This window comes from Diadema setosum, chromosome 2, assembly GCF_964275005.1.
Source record: "Diadema setosum chromosome 2, eeDiaSeto1, whole genome shotgun sequence".
NCBI classification, from domain to species: domain Eukaryota; kingdom Metazoa; phylum Echinodermata; class Echinoidea; order Diadematoida; family Diadematidae; genus Diadema; species Diadema setosum.
The window spans coordinates 8,067,546-8,094,605 of NC_092686.1; the positions used below are offsets into that span (position 1 = coordinate 8,067,546).

Genomic DNA, 27,060 nt, shown 5'->3' on the forward strand with positions numbered 1-27,060 from the left:
CAATGACGAGGAGAAAGTGCCGAGCTCTCGCCGCTTCATTCCCGACACAGTAGCCACCCCCTTGCTCTCTATTTGTCACGTTCGCCTTTCTTGCTATCTATAGTGGCTGTAGGCCCACGGAGCCAGCATGACTCACACGGAGATAACAGATAACATTTAGAGAGACCCAGGGTGAAGAAATTGGCATACCATTAGAAAAGAGAAGGAGAAAAAGAAAGGAAAAAAATCAAACTTGGAACATACCCATGGACCTTCTTTTTAAATTCTTTGTATGATACCTTCCTGCTCGGGCTAGCAACGGATGTTGAATGATGTACAAGGCTATTTTTGAGGTAGTGAGTAGTGCGCTGTGAGCTCATGTTCGCGGTGACATGCTCTCCTGGTCCACAGATTCGTGAAATGATTTGTAAATGAAAAAGGAGACAAAAATCAGCAGTTCATTTCGACTATTTGCTTTATGCTGAAGTAACTTCAGATTACAGTCACCGATTACTCTCAAAGAGCAATTACTAAACTGTTGAGAACATTTTGTAAAGTTATGACATGAATGACTTTTGTATATGGTATGATGAAGAGATAAGTCTATTCATAATGCAACTGACTAACAAATTGCCCTACATCGACGTAAATAAGCACTGAATTGATCAGTGTTTTAGTAGTAGCCATGATAAAAAAAAAAGTCATGGGCGTACAAACTTGAGCAAGATTCAATTCTATTCATAATGTTTAGTATTTTATCATAAGATGATTACATTAAAGATGGATGGGAAAATTTTTAGTGAGAGTGGTAAGGAGATATGTATATAAATTTCTGTCTGTGACTCTCACAATAAAGTTCAAAATTCTCTCTCCCCTGCTTTTCCCCAGTGAAAGTCTTCAAATAAATCAAGTCCCATTGTTTCAAATAATGAGTCACTCCACAAGGAAACCTTTCAGAGACAGTTACCCCCTCCCCCACGTCCACCCACCAGGGGCAATGGTCTCTGTAGAGAAAGAATGAAGAAAAGCTTGTGTGAGATGAGTGGTTCGAGATACCATATCCAAGCTATAATGGTTGTCAAGGTAACAAGGAGTCTTTGACTTACTGGCATAATATAGAGCAGACTCGAATGAGTTGAGCACCTTGCCAGTGCGATATTGGGGTGAATATATGTGTATCATTACATGGAAAGAGATGACAGAGCATTATTACAAAAGACTCCATATCACCCCCCCCCCCCACACACACACACACACACACCCATACATTAAAGGGATGATACATACAATGTAGTATTGGTTGAGGTGAGGATTCAGCTCTTAACTTTTTGCAAGATACTTGGAAACCACTTTATGATATGTTAAAAAGCATGCAACTTTAAGAGGAACTCAAAGTTTACTTGATGAAAATCGGTTTTGAAATGGCCGAGATATCCAAAAACATAGTAAAACAAAGCAATCCTAATAAAAAGTGGGACCTATTTTTAGGATCGCTTTGTTTTGGATATCTCAGTCATTTCAAAACAGATTTTCATCTAATAAAACTTTGAATTCCTCTTAGAATTCTATGCTCTTTAACATTTCATAAGGGGTTTCTCATTATCTGAAACCTGAAGCCCTATCTCAACAAAAACTGTACCACCCTTTTAAACCCATGCCCTTTGTTATTAAACTATATTCATCATGGATATCAATCTTTGATTGGCAGATTTGAACAAGATATTTTGTTTAAACAGCTATTTTGTATTCATATAGGAGGAATGCAAGTTTTTGTACGATCTGAAACTGCAGTACTTATTCCTTTTCATGCCATTTTTTTTTCTGATGTATTGCTGTACATGATCACTGACATTTCTCAAAATCATTTTCTCTGTGAGATTAATTTCCAATGATACTCAAGGTTATTAAATCCTCCAATAACACCCAAAACAAGTCTAGGAGTGTATATTGATATGTTGCAGTCAATATGTTAAGGGACAGTACGACAGTTGATTAAATATTACACAAGACCATGCTGTCCGAGCTTTTGTTGTTACTTTTGTTCAGTGTTAGTAAGACAGAAATTGGCATCATTCAAGAATGCTGGTGATTTTTTTTTCCTTTTCATATTGCTCCAGTAAGAGATTAAAAAAGTAAGTGATTGCCTAATATATTTGAACTGATAGTATTGAAGAAGCTGTTTAAATGACAACAGTATTTACTGTAAGATAGATGACTTTCATATTGTAGAGAAATAGCCTGCTCCTTTATATCATCATCTACCTTGAAAGCTTTGGTCAAAAGTTTCTCTTGACAGTGTAAATGAATTTCTTGAAATATTTGAAATGTAAACAAAAAAAGAGCAAAAGAATTAACCAACTTTGTTGGAAAGTTTGAAATCAAATGTGAGTTTCCTTCTTGTGACTTTTGATATTAAGCAGCACAGCGTGGAGGTGATTTGACAGACGGGCGTCATTTGCCCATCCTTTTTAACCTTGATCCAGACAACCTAGGTGAAAGGGGGATGTTACGATGGGGATAGAGAAAGATCATGCCCTTCTGAATATCACTGCGGTAGGCTATAATTAGAGTGGGGGCATATTCTCACCTTCCTTATGCATTGCTAAAGAACCTAAGGTCATCCTTACAGTGTGCCCTCCCCCCCCCCCCTAGATTCGTAACCACTAAGGGGATGTTACTGCTTGTGGTAGTTGTGCTGTGCTATTTGATACGCTCTGCACGTAATAAGTAAGTCTTGATCTTGAGCATAAATTATAATTTCCTGTTGTATCCATCCTGAATGTTTAAAGGGGAAATATATTAATGAATCATGATGTGAAAAATAAATACATTCCTATGATTGTGGGGATGCAAGGGTGACGGGAAATCTTTCATAAGTTTGTACTCTTGCAGCTAATTGAGATCGTGCTACTAGAAAGTGATCACGTACTGTTTTCTTCATAAGCATACATGTAGAACATTATTAGAATATCATTTGACAGTTATCTGTAAAATCTTATATTTTTTTTTTTCTCAAACACTACTCTCTGAATATGAACAGTATACATGCTAATATGAACTGTGCATGAAGCCTCTCAGTCTGACTATTAATCTTCCTGTCTGTAGAAGTTGGTCACATGCCAGTTATGTTATCGTAATACTCCCCTGTACTTTCATAATGTAGCCTCAGTACACAAATGCTAGATTGATCTGATGCTGTTTTCTTCTGCCTTCTTTCATGTATGCTGTCAGATTGCATTCTGGTCATATTTCTATGACTATTTCGGTACGTCTCACTAGCCGTGGTCACACTATGCAAAACTTGCACATGTAGTTTCACCAGTTAGGGCAACGTGACCGCAAACTTCTCAAGAAGTTAACAGCGAAACCTCCCTCAAAACTTCCTGCATATACTTGGAAAGTTTCTCACTCTCACAAAAGTTTTGTGAAGTGTGACTGTGCACGGCTGAAACTTTGAAAAGTTCGTCATGTGATTAGATCCATTAAATGTTGTTTGCGGACATTGTGCATTCTTTTTCACGCTGTTGCATATTTGCATCTTTTATATACAAAGGCCGCATGGTTTTTGCCATGTGGAGCATACGTATTAGAAATTAAAACCATGGGCAGTTTCACATCACTGAAACTATGCATGGTTTTGTTTCGTTGGTAGTGTGACTGCATGCTTAACCCGTTGAGGACGGACTGATTTTGCTACAACACGCATTTCCCATAGACACCTGCCCGAGTATACTCGGGACTCGTCCTCAACGGGTTTTAAACTTCTGGAAGTTATTGGGAAGCCTCTATACTGCGTCACATTGTTTCTGTGTATTTCTTTTTTCAGTATATCTCACCTTTTTCTCTTCGATCATCTCTCTCTTCCTCACTCATCCCTTTCTCTGTTTCCATGCCACTTTATATTTCTCTATCTTTGCTTCCTCTTCCCCCCCCCCCCTTCTCTTTCTCCCCTAGCTATTTCCCCTATACAAGCATGAACAACATACTGTTTCTGGCCATTTTGTCTGCTAATAATTGTTTAATGTGATTCTAAGCAAGCTCTTCAATGAGTTCCAAAGTAATGACCAACATATGAAGAGTTTGTTCGCAAAAACCGCTAAGTCCATATTTGCCAAATGGAGATATGTGAGATTAAAGGTCATGAAAAATAAAGAAAATAATAAGAAAATATTTGCTTCTTTTGACCATAACTTCAAAAATGTACCTTTATATGTAGTGACCAATATATCAATTAAAAGGTATTATTTTGTACTTTATGACAGAGACCGTACTTCAAAATCTTCAAAAATGGACTTATCGGTTTTTGCGAACAAGCTCTCCATATGCTACCATTAGTACCAAGGTGCTTGCCAGAGCGTCAATGTGGGCAGACCTTGTATTCTTTAAGCCCGCTGCATACTATATGAGTCATGACTATACAACTTACAGACTTTGGATTTGAAATAAACAAGCATGTTTATTCTGAGGCTATAGTGATTTACTTTGGATCCAAAGTCTGTCAGTCGTATAGTCGCAAGCTGTATAGTTTGCGGCAGGCTTTAGGATAAAACAGGGCTGATTGTCATCTCCTATTCCTTATTACATAATGGGCTTACACCTTCAGATTGGAGAGAGCAGGCTGTTGGGTGGAAAACAAAAAGTGATGATGACTCATTATATGTTTGTCTAGGCAAACATATAATGAAACCTTAATGGTAAGATGGTCAGCATCTGTTGTATCAGTTATGAAAGATTCTGTAGCAGCAATAACAACATAAAGATGGAAATTTCTAATCAAATGTGGAAAGTTTTCATCAAATACTAAGTTGTGTGTAGCAGTGAGTCAAGATAAAGTGATGCCAAGGCTAGAAGATTGTCCTGTGTGTCAAGCGTTGTTAGGTACACATTCCTGTTTTGCTAAAAAAAAGAAAAAACTTAACATAAAGATATGTTTACAAAGGTGGAAACACCTGACTGTTCATGACAGTACTTTGTTCACACAAAATGTTATATTTATTTCAGGTGTGAATAGGTTAAGATTGCTTGGATTTTAATAGGCTTTTAAACATCTATAGCTTGTAAATAGACTTTAGTGGATGAATGCAATATAGACATTGTGACTGACTGAAGGGTTTCTGGTAAGGAATGCAGATAAGGAAATTTATATTGTTCAGTAAATAAGGTTTTGCTGGTGTACAGGATATCATCTTTTTTTAAGTTTTCTTGGAATGATCCTTTAATATCTTAACCCGTTGAGGACGGACTGATTTTGCTACAACACGCATTTCCCATAGAACCCTGCCCGAGTATACTCGGGACTCGTCCTCAACGGGTTAAAGACTTCATGCTGCACATTTCTAACAAATTCTCCTTGTTCTATCAATTTTTGCATAGAGCATGTACCAGATAGACGAGAGCAAATACTAAGATTTAGCAAATTGTCTTCAGGAAAGAAGATAATGAAATGAGTTGGAATATTTCCTGCCTCTTGGAGGGGAGTTTGCCTCAGAACTCTCATATTGTTCCTACACACAGCTAGCAGCTTATGTTTTGGTTACGGGGGAAAGGGGGGAGTGGGGGCCGGGTGGAGCACAATGGGAATGGGATGGATCAGAACAATCAGGGAAAGACCTGGGGCTAGAATGTAGTAACTCCGGCAGCCATCTCCTTTCCTGTGAACATCCTCTCATTATAATAGATATGATGAAAAGCCCTTTATCCTGGGATATGACACATCCTTAGTATGTAGAAATGGTTTCCTCTTAGATCCTATCCATGTACATCTGCCATAGCCTTTCTTTCTCTTCTCTCTGCTCCATCACCCTTGTGCAACTTGTATAATGATATTCATTATTCATATATTTGTTTGCAATTTACATTTCCAAGATTTCAGTTTTTATCATGACACGTTGGTCTTATCCTCACTCCCCCCCCCCCCCCCCCCCACACTCATCAGGGAATAATTTTTCCTGGTATCCCATAGCAATTTGCTATGCGTTTTAGTATGACTTGCTATATAAAATGCCATTTGCTTAGCAATTTCATTACATACATTTGTACACCATTTTGTTCAAAATGTGTGTCCATCCAGTAAAATTGCTATTCAATTTCGAGCAGAGAAATTATTCCCTTAGAGTCGATAATGTTGCAGCCTGAATTCTTATTTTGTTGTAACCGGAATTTCGTTATAACCATGTTTGTTATAACAGGAGTGCACTGTATTACTCATGCGTGTTCACATATATCTAAAATCAGCCTTTTTGAAGTTTTACCAATTTCTCTGTCCTATGATTTTCCTCACAGTGTCGTATTGTGTATCTCCGTCTTTCTCAATATATAAATGATATATCACTCTCTCTCACTTTCTTTTCTTTCCTGAAGAGATAGTAGCACCCCAGTCCCAGCCTCCCTGACACTCTGCATGGCATTAGGGAGAGCCCCACTTCTCACTCACATCAGAAGAGAGTCCTCAGTATTAGAACTCACTTCTCTCCCCCTTCCCCTCTCGCTCTTTTCTTCCTTTCTCTCTCTCTTTCCGTTCTCTCAGACCTAGCCCGTGGAGCATTGTTCCACACATGAGTAACCAATCAGGGCTGGCTTTTCTCTGTATGTATCTTCTCTATCCCTGTCTCTCACTCACACACACACACACACACACACACACACTCTCTCTCTCTCAATCTCTGTTCCTCTGTCGCCCTCTATATCTCCCTCCCTCGCCCTGATGCGTCGGTCGGGTTTTAGGGGACTAGATGTGTGGATGGATGCCTATTACTTAGCAGTTTGTGGTCTCACCTGCTGCTCATATGGAGCAAATGTGATTTACCATGTGGGAAAGGAGGAGTTTTATGTTTGCGTTCGTGGAAAGTCGTTACTGCTGTGGCAATAGGCGCATTCTCATATGACTGTATATGCATTTTTGCAACATTTGTGGGAGCCGCATGATTGAATCCTGTTGAGGAATTTCTTAAGTGTTCGCTTGGGTGCCAATGCGGCGACATGGTCCTTAGGACGCGTTTTTCGTGGGAGAGGCGGGAAAGGACCAGTCGACGATGCAAGGTATGGAGGAAGATGTGTATGAGAGGGGCTCTCATAGGCACGGGGGTGTTCTCTGTAGCGCAAGAAGATATTACGTTTCAGGACAGCAAGGCCATTTGGGATTCTATATCGCAATCAGTCATCATCGGATTGTTATTGAGTACGGTATGATGTCTCACAGTGGCTGGAATACTAGGCCATAACAGAGAAGTAATCTCTGCTGCTCTACTGAAGACTACTAGAGCATTCACCCACTTCAGAAATTATCATTTTTGAAAGCTTTGTGCATCTAATTTTTCCTGAACTGTACTATTGTTGTAGTGCATACAACTTCTACTAGCCATTGAAACCATTGGGCAATATTTTTTAATCATTGTGTGTGTGTGTGTATGTGTGTGTGTGCATTTGTTTGTATTATGAGCGAAGAAGTTTTGAAAGGATTGCTTCAGCAAATTCTTGGTATATTTATACATGAATAGAGAAATTTAACATTCATGTATACCTTTAATGCATTTAGTTGCTTTGATAAAACGGTTGTATGTGCTAAATGTGCAAAGTGTGAACATATTCTGATTGTCTTTTTGGTAATGAAAACAACAAATTTACCTGCGTCTTAATATAATTGCCCCAAATAATATTACAATAAGTCATGCATGTGTGTGCACTTCTTAGAAATATTTGAACACTGAAATATGTACACATCGATACTAATTCAGCAGAATGTCATTATAGATTCACTGTCACACGAGAAGGCATAATGTGTGTTTGTCTTTAACCTCTACCACTGGGTACTAGTTCCTAGTCAATCCTAAATGATGAGACATTTTATGAGAACAGCCACTATGCTGCCAAACCCTGGGAAAGAAAAACAACAACAAAAGTTTAGCAATGTAACATGTCACATTCTACCCCATTGACACTTTGCATTGTGGGATTGCGAGTGGAATGACAGATACATTGTGGTTTTAACCCACCATCATCTCAATAATTGAAAGTTAAGTGATGTCACCACCTTGGCAAAACCACACCTCTCCCTCACGACCACCTACCCTGGTGTATTGCTTGTAATAATTCACAACTCAAGTCTATGTGTATTAAAGTGCATCTCAGTGCATGTGTGTGTGTCTGTGTGTGTGTGTGTGTGTGTGTGTATTGAAATCTTCATGTTTTGCAGTGTGGACATTTTTTTTTTTAATGAATATCGTGCTTGACTGACCATCGACCAAAAATGATGATCACTGCCTAAATATTTGGTAACATATTTATTCTTTTGCAAAAATGTGTTCAAGAGCGAAGTACTAAATGAGTAAGGTTTATTGAATATTGGCTCAAGACACACACAAACCATGTACTGTAAAAGTGGAAATTTCACGGTGTTGAAATTTTCGTGCTTTTCGTGTAACCACAAACAAGCCTGAAAATAAAAGAACACAAATATTTTTGCTTGCCATATGTTCCAGTAGTGTGTATCTTGATTCTGTGGAATTAAAGACATGCGAAACTCTACTTACCCGGCCGAGCGCGAAAAATCAGTCGCACGAATATATATCCACTTTTACAGTTGTCAGAAGTTTTACTCTTACAGATCTATAGAATTGTGTCTAGTTTATTATGTGGTTGTGTATTTGTGTGTGACTTAATGTACGACATATGTTAACACCTGCTAGTTTTTGAACACACACAAATTGATGATGCACTTTTGGACGCTTAACTCGTTTTTTGTGAGGTAGCACCATTGTATTTAGACACTGGTCACCACAGACAGCTGATTAACATATCCAAGATGCTGTTTAATGTTAAAACAGAAAGTGAAAATGAAAATCATTTGGAATTGGTGAAATTTAATGGAGGTAAAAGTTCAGTAGTGAGTCAATGATATCAAGGTTCATATAGAATATGTGACCTTTGCTTTTTCCATGATGTTAAGGTCATATAGAATATGTGACCTTTGCCTTTTGAGCTTCAAAATGTGAAAACTTTACTATTATTGTGGAAAAGACCTTAAATTGGTTGTGTGTGCTTTTGTGCATGTTTGTGTATATGTGATTGGTCTATACCCCACACAGTAGGCCTATACAGGAAATTCATTGGAATTCAGGCAAACAGTACATAGGCAATTCATTGGAATTCAAGCAGGCAGTATATAGGAATTTCATTGGAATTCAAGCAGAAGCATCTGTTTAATGCATTTTCATATGATATGTATTTTGTTGTTTTTTTTTTTCTGTTAATCATAATAGTTGTTGGATATTGGTGTTTACAAGATTCTTAATCATTTACAGCAATCACTTGCTTCCCATCATTAGAACCAGGTATACCATGATTAAATCTTTAGACAAGGTTTAACAGTAGCTGTGGCCAATGACCACCAGAAATAGATGTCGGGGCACCATTATTTTAAAAATTGATACGTTTTCGTAGCCATATCGAACAACCTAATAATCTATGAGTATGTGCAATGCTTTTATGTGTTTTCTCATCCAGAAAATGGGAAACTTATTTGTAGCTCAGTGCTTGATAAAGTTTTGCAACACATTTTAGCTAGGTGCCTTGACAAAGGTTGCCAAATCGGCACTAGTCTTTGTGGCCAAACTCAGTCTGTTTTACAGTCAAATTTAACCAGACTATCTTTTGTCATCAGCCAAAGTTCATGGTCAGATTTTATCTATCTAAAAATAGAAATAGGTATACCCCTGTGTTAAATGTAATCACTCCATAAATATATGGTGTCATTAGAAATCATGTTTTTGCCTTGATTCAATATTGAATAATATGTTAGACATACAGTATTGAAGTACCTGATGTTTGAAGCCATCCACTATACCTTTCAATGCTTGCATAATTATCACCGGTTATGATTAATTTAATGTTTTATATTATTTGATTTTTTAGTTTCTTTCTTTCTTACTTTTAAGTCACACTTCATGGTATTTGAAACAATTTTCATGCTTCCCAGTGTTTCCATATTTTTCATGGTTTATTGTATTATTTTGATTTATCAAATGATTTTCAGATGGTTTTCTTTATTTTTTTTTTTCAGTCCACCCAATCCTGCTGTCACTGTCATGGCATCAAAATATAAAATTTGATGATTTTAGTTAACTGGCCACTGAAAAAAAGGGAAAAAGTTTAGTGTGGAGAAGTGCTTTAGGGAAATGCTAAATGATGGAAGCAAAGGGTTATTTTGTTTATTTAGCCATGACACTATAATTTACCTATTTTGTTGTTCTTGACTGATGACTTCTTGCTTTGGATTTCAAATTACTGTGAAGTATTAAAAAAAAAATCGCTCATCAGAACTGAGAGTGCCATGTAGTAAACATATGGAGAATTGTAATATCTTGAGCATTAAAGGGTTAAAGATCTGACTTTGACTGTACCAGAGTGATATCTTTAGGCACCTGTCAAGGACAGGTGCCTGCTATACACAGAAGGTTTATTTTCGACCATCTTTGCATATTAACACAACACTCCCCCAACTATATGGTGAAGTTGAGATGTAAACCTAGACTATTTCTAGAAACCCAATTACCCGTTACTCAGCTATAGGAAGATCTAACTGCTTAAACAGCTGTCTACATTGGGATCAAAAATATAGAGCTTAAAATTAGACCTTCTTTTCCCTTTTATTCAGTAAAGCATTAGGCCTGCTTTACATGATATGCATTGCATGTCATCTGAACTCTGGTGTTCAGTAACAATGTTATAAATGTTTACAAGGTGGTTCTGTGTATAGAAAGGACATTTTCAGACTGTTGATGATGCACTAGTTCAATGTACATTACCCAAAAGTGAAACAGAATGCTGTTCTAAGAGACACTTTTTTTTTATATCTTACTGATACAATATTATGTTACTCTTTTGGTTTCTATGCAAACAAACATGATACTTAAAGAGATGATAATTTTTGGTTAGTGCTGAAAAAGAATTTCTGATGCAAGCACAATTGATTTTTTTTTAATTGCTTTTGTTTGAAGAAGACTGGAATATGCTGAATTGCAATAGTGACTACCTGTTCCCCTCTAGGGCATAAATCATATTTTCATCCTTTATACTTCTTCTGGAAAAAGTATTTTGAAAGTTGAAAAGTTTAAATCTTTATGTGCCAAGACACTTGGCACAAAGGTTTGACTTGCCAAACTTTTTCATCAACATTCAGTAACCCCTCCAAACTTAAGTGTTAAAGGTAGGGAATCCCATTTGTATGCCTTAAATGAAGAGTTGTGTAAACACAGTGGTATGTTGAAGAGAGTATCATTTTAGAAACTCCCATAAAGTATTGCAAGTGGAAGGTAACATTAGGCGTGTCTTCATCAGCCCGAAGTTTCAAGATAGCGCGCTATCTTGCGGTTACCAAACTAGTCCGATGTCAAAATAGCGCGCTATCTGTGTAGTGAAGACGCAGATAGCGCGCTATTTGATCGGGAAAATTTCCCCCAAAATCTTGGTCTAGTTCGTCAACTAGAGCGCTAATTCGTGAAATAGCGCGCTATCTTGGGTGCGTCTCCATCAGCCCGAAATTTTCTCGATCCCTCCACGCTTCTGGTTAGCCAGCTGGCAATGGAAAGCGCATGTACAAGCAGCTAGTGATTGTGTATAGTACATTACACGCACGGTGTATTCAAGGATCACATGTGTGTACTATAGGCCTACTGTTGTTGTCATCTTTAAAACCAGGGAGGTTATTTCTCTCACCTCCCTATTAAAACTCAGTGCCGTGCATGGTAGCTGTTTTTTTTTATTTTTATTTTTGTAAACTTCTTCTTCTGGTCCACTCTATTCATACCTTAGCTGAAGATTCTTGCAGATTGTGTGCATTTTGGATTTGTTTAAACATTGCAATTCGTTAATTTCATATAAGATGCCTCACTGGACAGAAGAAACAGTAGCATTATTAATATCCCTTTGGAGAGAATTTGCTGTACTGCTCACCTCCCTGGTTGTAGAATCGTACATACGGTGATATAGGAGATTTTGAGCGGGGAAATCCACTTTCGAACCGCGAGCCAGGCAGAGTAATATTGCAAAGTGCGCATGCGTCAATTTTCGGACTAATTTCCCGAAGCAGGCTGTTCGAGCTGATGAAGACGCACATTCGCTGTATCGGGCTATTTTCTAAGACCGCAAAATGTCCCGCTAGTTTGAACTTCGGGCTGATGAAGACACGCCTATTTAGTACATTTTTATTGACTGTTAGATTTTGAATTGAATTTTTTTCGGGGCTCACCGTAAATTCCAGTACATTACTAGGCTACCTTTGCAGACCCATGCGCTGCATGTGTGTCCATCATGTATATTTTGTGAATAAAGTTCATCAAAACTTACAAACATTTCTATAAACATTCTTGCCACACACTCTATATGTTATTACATCAGCTCTTATACTTTTAGATTTGTGTTTATAGATAAAAAATACAAAAGACTGCAACAAAAAGGCTTAAGTGTGGCTGACACACAGAACTACTGAGTAGTTGAGTTTTGTGCATTTTTCAAATTGTAGATAACTGTTGACTGCCAAATTTCTAAGCAGTGACCTAAACAAGTCCCCTGAGGTTCATATTTAATGTTTTGCTGCATTTTGGGAGTTCTGTAAAAGGTATCCCCTACCTTTAAGGTAGCAAGCCCACTCAGGCATAACAATGTGCCTCAGTCTATATGGGAAGGTTATGCTGACACAGATGGGATCAGGGGATTAGGTAATCTCTATCAATTTTTTACAATTATTTTTCAGAAATTTGTGCCCATTGGCAAACAAAGTACAGGAAGGATTGTGGAGAATCTCCCTCCATATGTGACTGCATTTAATTACTGCCAAAGATCTATATGCAGAAATGATTTGTTGTATGACATTAATACAGCATTAATTCTGTAATTTTTGTTTTCATCGTAAATCAGACCACCAATTCATTCGGATTGTGCTGAACAAATGTGTTTTGGTTCGAGGACCTCTTGCACTGTGGTAGAAGGGTACTATGTGTATACAGCGATTGGGAATACGATAGTCGACTCACTTACAGCCATATTGTTGCGTGTTTCTAGATAAAAACCGCTCTCTCTTTCTCCTGCTGACACATAACATAGGGGAAATCATTGAGCCTAGCATGTATCTACCTAGGTGAGCTGGGGCCTGCTGGGGGACAGCACACCTGAACCCCGAGGGGTAAATTTGCTGGTTGCTCTCCTACGGGGATTACCTGTGAGACCCAATTTCCACCGATGATGGGAGATTTAGGCATAATCATGTGTCCTCATTCTGGCAAATGGGAACAATTATGACGAATCAAACACATCCAGAATTCATTTAATGGGGAAATCCGTAGTAGATGTCGCATACTACAACAGACAGTCAAGCTAGGTCATGTTGTGGGCTAGGTTAGATGTGGCATTAGTCATATTGCTTTAGGGCAATACATGTGTAGTCTTGACAGAATGGAATTTTATGTTTTGTTTTGGTTTTTTGTGTGTATTATTTGGGTGAGAACATGTCATGTGTGCAGACATCCAATTACATAATAATGATATTCATAAAAATGTTTGATCTGGTTTATTGTTATAAAAGTTATGTCTGGATTTTAAAAAAAAAATCAATAACAACAATAGAAACAAACTAAGTATAAAGTTTGTTTGTTTGTTTTTTGTCTCTCACTCACATGTTCTGCATATTCAAAGTTATGCCCACAGCAGTGTAACATAAATCTATATACCCAATTCAAAAATAGAAATAACCCAATCCATTATGATGAAGAATGGGACAGTAGGCTTTAAGTGTGATGCACCTAACTAGGTTAATCCTTGTAAATACAGCTTCTTCAGTGTAGTACTGCTTGCGTGGAATCCAGCAAAATCACAAGGAATTTGTTTCACTTCCACCCAGAATGCTGAGTTGTAGGAGTCAATCTCTCGTGGGCATCTCACCCATTGATAAACCTCCCTTTTCTCAAATGTTATGAAACATGTCTTCAATTTCCTCATGTGCACTTTAAAAAAAAAAAGGATCTTTGAATATTAAAAAAAATAATTTCATACTTTTGTCAAAGATTATATTTTACGAGTACTAAGAGCCTCCAACTCAAACTTGTGTTAATGGTTTTAAAGGAGTCTTGTAATGAAACATAACAATTTTAAACAGAAAAAACTGCAGCGTATGCCAGGTCAGAACAGAATCAACCACTTATAGGATTAAAGGCAGACAAAATGGAAAAATTAAAACCATCTGAAATAAAGAAGTAAAAATTATGATTATAAAGTGAGGATAGAGTGAAGATGATAAAGAAGCAAAGTATATGAATTATGAATGAACATTTATGTGAAAAATTAAGAAAATAGCTGTAAACTAATTATCAACAACAATGTTGGCATAATCATACATCTATTCTAAATGAAAACCACTTCTACTCAAGCAAAGCAACATCATTGTAGAAAGGAGAAGTATATCAGGGGAAGAAATTTAATCAAATTGCATAACTGTATGATTCACAAACAGCTGCAAATCGATAAACTGCAGTAACAATGGAAATCATATATAATTTTTTTTTTATTGAAAATGCAACAAATTTAACAAATGTCAACTTTCAGATCTTCACATTCCATATACACTTTTAAGCCAGGTTTCACATGATATATAACTTTGCCCCTGATGGAGTAGAATCAAACCACTGCAGTATTGTCTATGGAGTGACGTCAACATTGATCATCAAGTAAGCAAAACCAAACTTTAATATTCAGTTTCTGATCATCGACACCAAGTCACGTTGAGTATGTCTGTGGAATGACAATACCCCCGGGCTAATGTTTTAGGATGAACAGGTGCAAAACCTGCTCAGTATGAGAAGTTTTTAAAGTGAAACTCTGCTCCATGTTCAGAACCTGGTTGACTTTGAGAAAAAAAATAAAAATCAAACCAACAAAGTAGAAAAGTTTAATCATTATCACATAACATATCAAAGTTATTGAATTTTAACAGTAATAGTGACTGTGTCATGCATACTTGTGAGATTAGATTTTTGATGAGTACCAAAGTGATGATATCAATAGTCCTCTGTTACAGCTTAGTGCTGGTTCTAAACAAGATGTTTGAACCAGACTCAGGCATTGTTAGTAACCATTGTTCACAGATATTCAGGCTACATGAGATTGTTAAGAACCAGTTTCCTTGGTGATGAATTGCTATGATGTCACACTTTGGTACTCTTTATCATTGCCTTACAATTCTTCCTTTGGTTTTTGATATATGAAAGGGATTGTATAGTTTTGGTTGAGATGGGGGATTCAGATTTTAACTTTTTTGTGAAAAGTTATAAACCATTTATGAAACATTAAAGAGCATGCTATTCTAAGAGGAATTCAGAGTTTATTTATTTGAAAAATCAAGCCACAATTTAGTGGCTTCAGTTTATTTGAAAAATAAACCCACAATCTCATCTTTCCATATCATCCATGCATGAAATATTACAATGGGAAATTTTGTAATCTTGTCAAATTCGTCACGTACAAATTATGATGTTTAAAGTTTTGAATAATTTAACACCCAGTTATTTGCAAGAAAATATATCATATATTGATAAACCCTATCATTTTTGATAAAATAATCTTCCTTTACCAAAACCTCGAACAGATAGTTGTAAACGCACATTTTTTTATAGAGGTATAAAGTTGCATAATAGTCTCCCTTTTTGTATTCGCAACTGCCCAACAATTGTTATATTTAAGTGATCATTGTTAGATAATTAGAATGAATAAGACTCATTGGTGTTTTTTTTTTGTTCATGAATAATTCAAAGATTTTTATGTATGATGTTTGCTAAAAGATGAGTCCCACCTTTTCAGTAGGACCTCTTTGTTTTACTTTGTTTTTTGATATCTCAGCCATTTCAAAACCAAATTTTCATCCAATAATCTTTCAATTCCTCTTTGAATAATATGCTCTTTAATATTTCATGTAGTAGTTTCTAACTTTCTTGCAGAACGGTTAAATCTGAATCCCTCATCTTATCCAAAACTATACAATCTCTTTAATATCCTACAAACTATAAACTACAACCCCCTCCCCCTGAAAACTTATTGCGCAACAAGAATTTGAAGCAAAGTATGTAATTCATTCATTGTTATTTACTTGACAGCAACAACAAAAAAGGAATTAAGTGATGCGAGAAGAAGTCTGGGGCAATGACATCATTACCCTATCTCAATTAGTGCATGTGATTGCTACCGCAATCAATGCAGCATACACTTCCACACTGTGTTACTGCACTGGTAATGTGTAAAATATGGATGAAACTAATAAATTATCATCATATTGATTATTTGATTCTACATTCTATATTAAAGTCAACCTAAACAACAACTAGAGTTTAACTTTTAATATAAGAATGCAGCATACACTGCCACACTGTGTAACCACACACTAACTCCGTAGCCAAACTTTCACCTTCCCTGTGGCATCCAACGACAGAGAAACTTCTGATAATAATTGATGATTGTGCATGTCAGCTGTACCAAATTCCACGTATACATTCTGTCGGCTTGGCAACCATAAAAGCCATAAGTGCTCTCAATAGATCCAAGGAGGACAGTCAACTTGATCTTATCAGCTCAGTGGTCAGTTGCGGTCACTTTTATGGTCTAATGGAGACAAAAGTGACATTCAACCCCCCACCCCCTCCCCAAACAGATTTGCTGCTATACCTTATTTCCTCCAGTCTCGCCAAACTTGACGAGAGGTGTCGGACGAAGACAGGGATGAGATGAGGACGGGGGAAGCCAGACCCAGACCCAGACAAATTTTACGGGCTTCCCGCTCACGGCTGGATTTACACCTTGGGTCCTGTTGTGACTCAGAGTGATTCCACTCTGCGGGATGACCTGCCCCCCTATGTTACGCTCTAAAGATTCACATGTAGGACTCTGCAAGGTGGTCTTTATTCTCAGGATTTCAATGTGTCACAGACATTCTGTCCCCTCAGTTATTTTCTCTTGCTTCAATTGCCTTTGTTGTTTGGAAGAGGTATCCCACAGCACAGCCAGAAATATACCTCAACAGTATGATTATTCCACAATCCAAATATTCTTTTTTTCTCTCTCTCATTTGTGTACGTGTGATACTGACTAAACTTTGTGAAAGGAATTGCTCTCTTCCAGTGAAATTTTCTCTCAAAGTCAAAAGTGAAATTCTCATTCCCTTTTCCGTTTTTTCTAAACAAATTTACATCATGTGGAAAAGCACTAAAAGGCAATAGCAGTTATTTTGAAAGTATCAAAATTATGCTAAATGAGAAAAACTTTAAAATACTGGATGATCATGCATGATCTGTTATTGAACACTGACCTATTACATTAGTTGATAGATGTCTTCAGAAACAACCAGAAAGTGTATTTTGATGGTAGCATTGACTGGTTCTGACATAGATTTCTACTGGCTGCTTGTGAGATATTGCAACCCCCTCAGTTTTGAGCATGGTACACTGAGTTTTCATAAGCAATGGGTGCAAGGAAGAGTTTATGGAAAGTCTAATTATGAGCAGATAAATGCCAAATTTAGCTCTGTTTATCTGAAATTACACATCCAATCATGATACCAAAGTTCTTTTTCATTAATAGTTGTTGTTTTCTTTGAAGGATTTTATTTTTTAGACAGTTTGAGATAAAATTATGAGCAGTGAGTGATTCTAACATCCCTTGGGTATAGATTGATGATTGGGTATTTATATCTTGTTTGTTTCAGTCTTTAGATAGGTTTGACCTTTGCTAATTGTCTAGATTAGTGGTAAACATTTTGTGGCAGCTTCTCCTAAGATTAGCTTGCATATTTTCAGCGTTTCTGACAGATTTATGATCATGGTCCTGCTCTAATTTCTCCTGGATTGGCAGCAAAACTGCAATTATGTGGACATGGATACAGTACATAGGATAGTGCTGCTTTATGATGAATTAACTAAGAACATTAGGGAGAATTCAAGGGGGATTTCTTTTCTCTCTCTGTATTAGCAATTACTTCATTTCATTGTTGTCTCTGTTGAGACATAGTAGCCAACAATGTTTCTGTGGTGGGGCAAGGGATTGTCAAGATGAGATTAATGAGTTGATTAATGGTTTAAAATGCTCCATTGTGTCATGTCTTGCTAGTTCTTCTCTTTTGACCAAAGAGCTTTGGACTGGGCTTGTAGCCAGGCACAATGTTGGAGGGGGAGGGTAGGGGGAGAGGGAGGGATTGGTCGGCATGGCGACGAAATAGATGCATACACGCAAGATTCTTTCTCATCGATACCTTCCGCCCTGTCCGGAGGGGGGATTGGATTTCCTAAAAATAGGATCATAACTTGAATTTCCTGGGGAGTTAATTCTAATGAAGTGCGGAGAGATTTGGACAAGGGAGTCGTCACACAGTTTGCTATGGGCAGCAGAATGTGCGTATGACCAAAAAACAATGTATAGGCTAACATTGTATGAATGCATCGCAAGACGCTTCAGGGCAAATATACACGGGTGTGTTTATGTTTTGGGTGTGCATATGTGTATATAGTCTGCAAAGAGTAGATAGTTGCTAGGGCCTGCCTGCCGCTCACTTGTGTGCATGTATGCATGCATGACATTTTAAACGATCCATATCTCTGACCATGCTGCCTTGTCTCCAGTCTTCAGTAAGGAAATTCAAGATCTTTACAGCACAATGGCTAGAGTCTGTCCCCAAAGATCTACTGCCAACATACCAGTCCTTCCGTTACAAGTTCCTTCCCCCGTCTCTTTGTTCCCCCATATTAAAACAAGTTTTAAAGGTCAGGTATCCAAATCTCTTTTTACTTCGCCACATGGTACTCTGTGTTGTGCTAAAATATGTCATTCCATCTCTGCTTATATTGCATCTATTGTTGGCTTCCTGATTTCAGGAAGGGTTTTGTTTCTGCACTTTTAGTGAATTATGATTTATATTTCATAACGTTTTATAATGTAAAGTTAACTACAAAAGGAGACAGACATAGTAAGATACAGCAACAACAGACAATAACACAAAACAAAATATATAAGTAGACTTGAGCTGATATTGAATTGTGAAGAAACAGAGATATTGGTAATAACAGCTATAGAAACAGTTAACTGCATCCCCTGTAGAATGATATGCACTGGTCACCATCATCACAGAAAAATACCTCAGCTTGGTAAATGAATCCATGTGAATGTATCCTTAAATAAAAATGTTTGATCAATTTTGAATGAAAATAAGACATACGCATTAGCAGGAAGCATAAGCTGTTATCTGTATATGATGTGAAAATAGCTGCCTAACCCATTTGGGATGGGCTGATTTGGCTATAACACATATTTCCCATTTACACCAGCCCAAGTATACTCGGGACTAGTCTTCAGTGGGTGGAATCTTACATTCAGCAGACTTGACTTCTTGCAAGGGAGTGACTGAGATGCATTTTTAAACTTGACAAGATGTCAGTGTTGGTTATACTAGCATGCAAGACCATAATATATACTTCATACTTCCTCTTAAGCCATGAAAGACAACCCTATTTGTGATGAATTTTGCAAAACCTGCACTATAAAACACTCATATGGGTCAAGCTTGTGTGATCTAGACTGTCTATTTAGCATGCCCCCCAAAAAAGCAAAAATTTGCAATAAAGACATCGGTATCAAATGGATGATGTCTCAATGCATAGCAAAGTTTTTTAAACAGCTTTATGTTCTAGATTACTTTTTGTTTTATGCAATTTTTTTCCTGGAATGAAAAAGCACTTAATATACCTCAGATCTATGACACAGGAGAAATTCTATTGTCCTATTACATATGTCATAATGAAGTTGAGAGAATGTGTAGTTTTCATTGAAAAATGAACATTTTTAATTTTTTTTTTAATATTGTTCCACTGCTGTGACATCACCCTTAGCCTTTTGATCTAGCAGTGATGACATGTGGATTTAGCCAAAAATTACAGAGTTGATAGTTTTTTAATGGATTCTTGTATTTTCCTGTAACTTCACTGATGCATTCTTTTCATATTCCTGCATTACATGAAATTGCTTACTGTAAAACCAGATATTTTTGAGTGCATTTTAATTCTTGCGAATTTCATGTGTGCCAAGATTTTGAAATTAAAATGCAAGCAAAAGTGCTTATCTACACTACATGCATTGAATGCCAGTGGTTATTCACAAAAATCTCTTGCTTTACAATACTTATTTTGGGTAAACTTCCCTTTCATACATCATTGACAAGAATATAAATCTTAATAGATTTGTTAATGCATCCCTCTTCCTCTACCTTCACCAGGAGCTGAAGGCTACAGCACAGGCCTTACAGGAAGCTATCAACAAGCTCCAGCATGAATACAAGCGTCTCAGCCAGATCACCATCGGGTCCGCCGACGATGAGGACCAGGACCCAAACAAGCTCTCCACCTCCGAGCAGAAGCTGGTCCGGCTCTGTTCCAGGAACAGACGCTGTCTGTCCAGAGTGAGTTGCCCAACTCTCTTTCTCAACTCTTTGAAATTCCCCCTCCCCCTTTTTTTTTTTTTGGACTTGGAGTGCCGATTGATACAGAAAACCCCCAGCAATGTACATAATCCTTGCCTTAGGAAGGGTCTAGAAGTTTATGAATCTATCTTTTCAGAAGAAGATTCAATGAAATGTATGTTTGTATTTCTTTTCTTTTTCAGATTTCTTTTCTATCTATTTTCATCTCCCAGTTTGGCAGGAGATTCTGATATCGTATCTCTTCATGGAGATGGCTTGATGCAGAGAAACTGTTCGCCACTTTTGCTAATAAAATCATTATGGCAAATCAGCTACATTCTTATCTGAAAGTAAATGAAAGTACTACTTGAGAAATAAATTTGTTTATGTCTACACACGAACTTGAATTATATCATATCTTTCAGATGGTGGAGACCATCATAAATAAGTAATTTGCTTAACTGGGATGATGGAATTTGGGGGATATGGTGTATTACTGCTCTTTTCATTTAACTAAAGGAACAAAACACACAGACGCAGAATACAGAATAACAGCCGATTGCTGAGCAAGTTTCCTTTTTATTACCGTGTTGAAATAAAATGAAAATGAAAAGACACACACAGACAGACACATGAATAATATTTTGAGTTCTTTCACTCAATTCTAATCCTGTTGGGAATTTTCACCACTTTAGGGATAAAGATTTACACACAGACACACATGCACAACACCTGGTATGTATATTACTTAAATCATCATTACTAAGTGTTTCAGTAGGTTATGAAATCATATCTCTTCTGGTAGAACTATGCTTTCAGGAATGTCCTTGAATTAATTTTTATTTGCATTATTTGAAATTCGTGCCAATGGTATGATGAATGAGGTCATATTCTGTTTGACATCAGATTTGATATTGCTATCACCTAGTGTCCATAAATACTAAAACCTCTTCTACATGAGAAGAGTGTACCTTGCAAGGATATGTTTTTCTTTTAAGTTTATCATTTTTGCTACAATTATTGTTGCATTGATAAGGTGTAGGGAAATGACAGTGACAGTTTTTTTATCTACTGGCATCATTTCTCTTATCTTTATTACCATTATTTTATGGACACCATTTTAATTATATACATTATGATTACAGCCCATGTTGTCACAGACAATGGCTACAGACTTTCCACATTGTGCGAGTTATTTTCTTATGATATTCCTGATGTAAATGTAATTTAATTGATATTTGAAGATCATATAAAAGCGTCTCAATCTATGCATCTGTGCTTGCATGAAGCCTTTTATACAGTTGCTTGCTTTAAAATCTTATGTGCAGTTTTGTGGGGAACTAAGGAAAAGTTCCGTTATTAGGCATTAAAAGAGGAGGCAATTACTTTAGACCCACTGCATTTTACCGCTATAACTTAACCTGATTCCCCAATTTTGAAGTGTCCAATGACCGACAGGAGTGAAGAAAAAAAAGTTTAAAAAGTATGCAACAGATATTGGGTTAGAGTATGTGATCTGAGATGTGTCTGAGCCGGAAATACAGGGGAGAGGGGTTGCCATGGAAACCATGAATTACCCACTTCCTTTCCCTTTTTTTGAGTTCCATTTACAGCTTGCTAGGCCTGGAGATCGAGCAGCCCCTGTGAATCTGACAACAGCAAAAAAATAAAAATCCAGCCTAAAAAGATAAAAAGAATAAAGTGTCAGGTTTAATGCTTGGAACACAAGATTCTAACAAGGAGTATTCCCGTAAGATCTCTGGAATGAAAATGAATGGCTATATGTTCTTCATAATTATATGTGATGAAGACATTGATATACAACTGTATTTTAAGCTGTTATTATTGCAAGGGTTTAATTTTTGTGACTTTTGCGAATCACAGTTGGACTGTGAATTTAACAACAAGCGAAAATGTCATGCGCTAGGCTAATAGCAAACTTACAATAGCATTGGTGTCAATTCACAAAAACAACATCTTGCGAAAATGTCTGTCACCTCCTCATTCGCGAAAATATATGTATGCGAAAATATCAGCTTATACGTACAGTAATGGCATCGTTTAATAGCGTATTACATGTACATATCAAGCTATTGCATGCTATTCCAGGAATTAGGAGCTTTGTTAGTTTTCGTTTGTTCTGTGAATTATGTGTATATTATGTGTTCTCAGAACTAATATTATAGCTGCATTGGTCATGAACTTTAATATCAAGCTAACATTGCATACTTATATCCCAATGTCAAACAAAGAATGTCAAAGTCTGATAGAAATAATGACAAGCAAAAGCATGTCAACATGTTTGAGAATTCAGGTGTTGTATTGTGGAAATGACCCTTTTGAGAATATTTGAGTAGCTCTAAAAACTTTTAAGAAATTTCCCAAAGATTATAATTCATCAGATCTTCTTTTGAATAATGTGATACAAACTTTAACTTGGTCTAATTTGCACATTGTGATCTTGTAATGTAGTGTAATTCAGCTCATAGGCACACACCTATTTGCCTCAATCTCAGCCTTAAAAAAAAAATCAAAATGAAAATCAGCAATTTTGCTGGCCAGAAGTTTAAGAGTTCATCCAGGGGTCTGTCACATTTTTGTTGTTATTTTTGTTTTCTTTTCTCATAAGGTGTTGTATTTCACACTCATTTCCTTCTGGTGCATTATTGTAGCAACAACATGTAGGCTGATATTCTTTAAAACTCAAGAATCATGTAAAATAACAGGCTCATGTCGGGGGGGGGGGGAGCATGTAATCAACTTTAGGAGGGTCTATAGACAAACGGATAATATTCAGGCACTAAGGACAGGGATATTTTGTCTTTAGTAAATTACCATAATCACACTTGGCGTAGAGCTGTGTATCTGGCAATGCGTCACTGATTGAACACCAGAGCTTAATCAGGGTCACATGTTTCATCATCATATATAAATAGCCATGGTGACTAATACGCCTATGTATAAGTTTTCACTCAAAAATATCTGCTCCAGCAACACTTACACTCCATGATGGATGATTTTCATGAGATGATTACCAGCAGATGTCAATTGCACGTGTTCTAACAGCGTGATACATCAGCTCTGTAAGAACTAAATCCTAAAAGAGAAAATATCAATTAACCATGAAAATTCCCAATTATTTTTCCCATTCTTATCAATTAACCCTTTGAAGACAGACTGATTTTGCTACAAGATGCATTTCCCATAGACATCAGCCCATGTATACTTGGGACTAGTTAATTTGAAAGGTTTGGATTTAGGTGTTTTCTGAGTTCCTCATTCCTTCATTCTTTGGACAAGTTTGCTATATTGTATGTTGTGATATTGAGGATTTAAGCATTCTCATGAACCCTTGTGTGAGTTGTACCTTATTTTTGTGACTTTGCTTTGTTGGTAAGCAGTAAATTGCTCATTTTATTATTGTAAGGAGATATTTACACTGTCTTAATCATTGTGTTTGTAGCATAGTATCTATGAATGTTGGTACATACTGTAATAAGCATAATCGTAAAACACCTCAAGCTGGCTGTAGTCATGTTATCCCTGTAGCAATATTGTAGAATGTATGAATGATGGTCCTCACTAGTGAATATACCCTGCTGTTTTTTAACTCTTTATGTGCCACGTTCGCACGTCCGGCTCAGTCGACGGGGTGCCAACTTCGCATATTCTGCTCAACAAACAAAGCTGCCAAAACTGATCGATAAATCACTAATCCCGTGGTACAATCAAAGCGTTTCTCGCGCTTTTGTTCCTCTAACATACGGCTTGCATTCTATGTGGTGATTGACTATCAAGCGGTGTTCCCAACTACATTTGCGTGTACATTCTAAGTTTCTGTCACTATTTTATGTACAAAAGTCATGTCTTTACAGTAATGTAGCAACTGGTAATTAAAAAAAAAATGAAAATATAATTGTTATACATTGTATATGGAAGCAAAGTTTGGCATTCCTCTTTAACTTTGCTCACTATTATGTCCAGCTTAACAGAAATTTGTAGAAGTTATACAAATTGGAAAAACAAAATTCTTTCTCAAAGCATGACTACCTTCTTGTCTCAGAATAACGTGGCACACAGGGGGTTTCCACCATGGCACATAAAGAGTTAATCTGGAGGGAAAAGAGGGATACATGTATGTAAATTATATCAAATTAGTACTCCCTTGTTGTCACTCTCTCTTTCTCTTCCCCTCTCTCTCTCTCTCTCTCTCTCTCTCTCTCTCTCTCTCTTTGTTTCTCCCTCTCTTTATCTCTTTCTCTTTTTCTTCTCCACTCCTACCTTCCCTCCCATCTGCTCCCATCCACTTAAAACCCTGGATGATTGATTAAACAACTTCCTGATTCAGATATAGATAGAGGGTACATTAATGTTTTCTTTATCCCAAAAAGAACTTGTGTCATAGTTCACTGGATCCATGTATGATTAAGCATTATATACTATTTTTATTTCTATTCTTTTTATATTTTTCTTTTTTTTTTCACATTAGGGCACAAGGGCATATTATTTGTTCCCTCTTTGTTGTCCCAAAATACTATGAAGCATAGTCAGAAACGGTACTATGCATCATCATATATGGTAGTGTGGTTAGTTAAAGATGGACTATTGATCTGCCTCGTAAAGTAAAGAGATTTGGTGGTAACTATACTATCTATTTTCATATTGAGTATTAGTTTGCTGGGTTTTTTTTCTTTTACGTTTTATAGTATTACAAAGAACATGACTGTCTTTTTTTTGGGGGGGGGGGGGGAGTAAGGGAAGACAGGGAGAAAACCGGAAGAAATGAGTGATAATAAAGTGTGGAAATACAGTGTATTATGTCATTCTTTATGAAAGGAAAGCTAAAGTTGTCATCTCCTTTGTAAAAGCTTATTAGATTTTCATCTCAATCCATGTCTGAAGATCAAAGCACACACACTCACACACATTATGAATATTGTTTTTACCTCATTGAGCAAATTTGTAAGTCAAAAGCATTAACAAAGAGTGAAGTATGATTATTTTCAGCTATTTGAAACAGAAACATAGAAACACATACAGATATACACTGTATTTATTATTCTATCTATTCAAGAGATGAAGATTGTTGTTTGTTTTTGTCAGATGTTGTGCTTGTCAGCACAGAAGCAAGAGCCCCAAATATTCTTACAAATTGCTGTGAATAGGTCAAGACAGCCCTCATCTTGGCAATCCACTCTAATCAGCGGCAACAAAATGAGACATTACAATTCACACAAAAGTTGCAAAGTCAGCAGTTACAGAGTCTTTATCTTGCTTGGGCAGGTGTTTACGCTGTCCTGTTCTTTCACTTTTCAGCCAGAGCAATGCAAAATAGGGATAAGAAAAAAACAGAAGAAAGTTCTCACGGCAGGTGAGAATTGGGGAAGATTTCTCGTGGGAATGATTGGGGTTTAATGTCAGAACAGCTGACTGGAAGTGAATTGCACCTTTTGAACAGGTAAACCGGCGGTGATCTTAATGATACGTCATGTGTCTACCCAAGAGAGCCATTTTATGGGGATCGAAGGAGGGGATTCAAAGAGCTAAACTAATTTAGCAGTATTGAAGACCACAGAGCAACTGACATTTTGAGTGTATGCCATATTATGATGCTGAGATGCTAGAACTGTTCTTAGTATGGACTACAGAGGGAGCACACATGTGAACTTTCATTGCAGCTAAGAAAAATAATTCTACCTATACGCATGTGTTAAGAATACAAAATAAAACAGTATAGTATAAAAGACACAAGAGATTCAATATTTTTCATGTTTCATATGTGAGTAGACCAACTTATTTCATGTCAGTTCTAAAATTTGCAAGGGATTTGTACAGCTAGAACTCCACTCAGGGATATGTAAGATAGACATTGGTTTTGTTTTCTGAATCTGGGCCAAAACAGATATAGTTCCCCTTGATTTTAAAGAAAGTATGTCCAGCCTCCAAATTAGGTGTATTTTGTAGAGAGATTCACCATCATGACTTTTTTTGTAATGTGATCATTTCAAATTCTATTCACTTTTATTTAAGCTTGTCAATCAAACAAACCACATAAAAGATAGATAAGAAAACAGGAAATCTTTGATATACAAAAGAAATGGTCAATTTTGTTTGCCCACTTAAAGTTTAGATAGTTGATTAAAATGCATGAATCGATATCAAACACTTGTACTATTTTTGAATTATATTTGAGTAGATTACTGATATTGATGATTAAATGTTGTAAGTGCGAACAAGAAGTGACAATCAGTCTGAAAACAAAATAAGCCCCAGATGAATGTTAAAGAAAAAGTATTGCATGGCTTATTGCTAAGCAGACTTTCAGCATATGGGAATGATATGCTGTAAGGTGTGTGGAAATGATGTTGTGTTTCATGACAAGCAAAAGTGGTCATTTTTAAACACCTTTTTTAGCAGATTAAACACAACAAAAATTGGCTGTTGTGCAGTGTTAAGAGGTTTAGAATCATGCTCGTCAAATTTAGATTATATTTAAGTTTTTGTGGAAGGATTGTGCTGTAGATAATAATGAGTTGCTAAGCCAGAAAGTTAAGTGCCTGCATTACAAATCAACAAAGAGAGGGGGGAATATTCACCAACAAGTC

At 36.7% G+C, this 27,060-nt stretch overlaps 1 protein-coding gene across 1 annotated transcript in view; it reads left to right on the forward strand.

The window, feature by feature from the left end:
- The window catches only part of LOC140239470 (uncharacterized), a 150,301-nt gene that overhangs the window by 66,696 nt on the left and 56,545 nt on the right, over positions 1-27,060 (forward strand). The window contains exon 2 of the mRNA XM_072319307.1: positions 20,273-20,455. Coding sequence (XP_072175408.1) covers positions 20,273-20,455 — 183 coding nt within the window. The remainder of the gene's footprint in view (positions 1-20,272; positions 20,456-27,060) is intronic.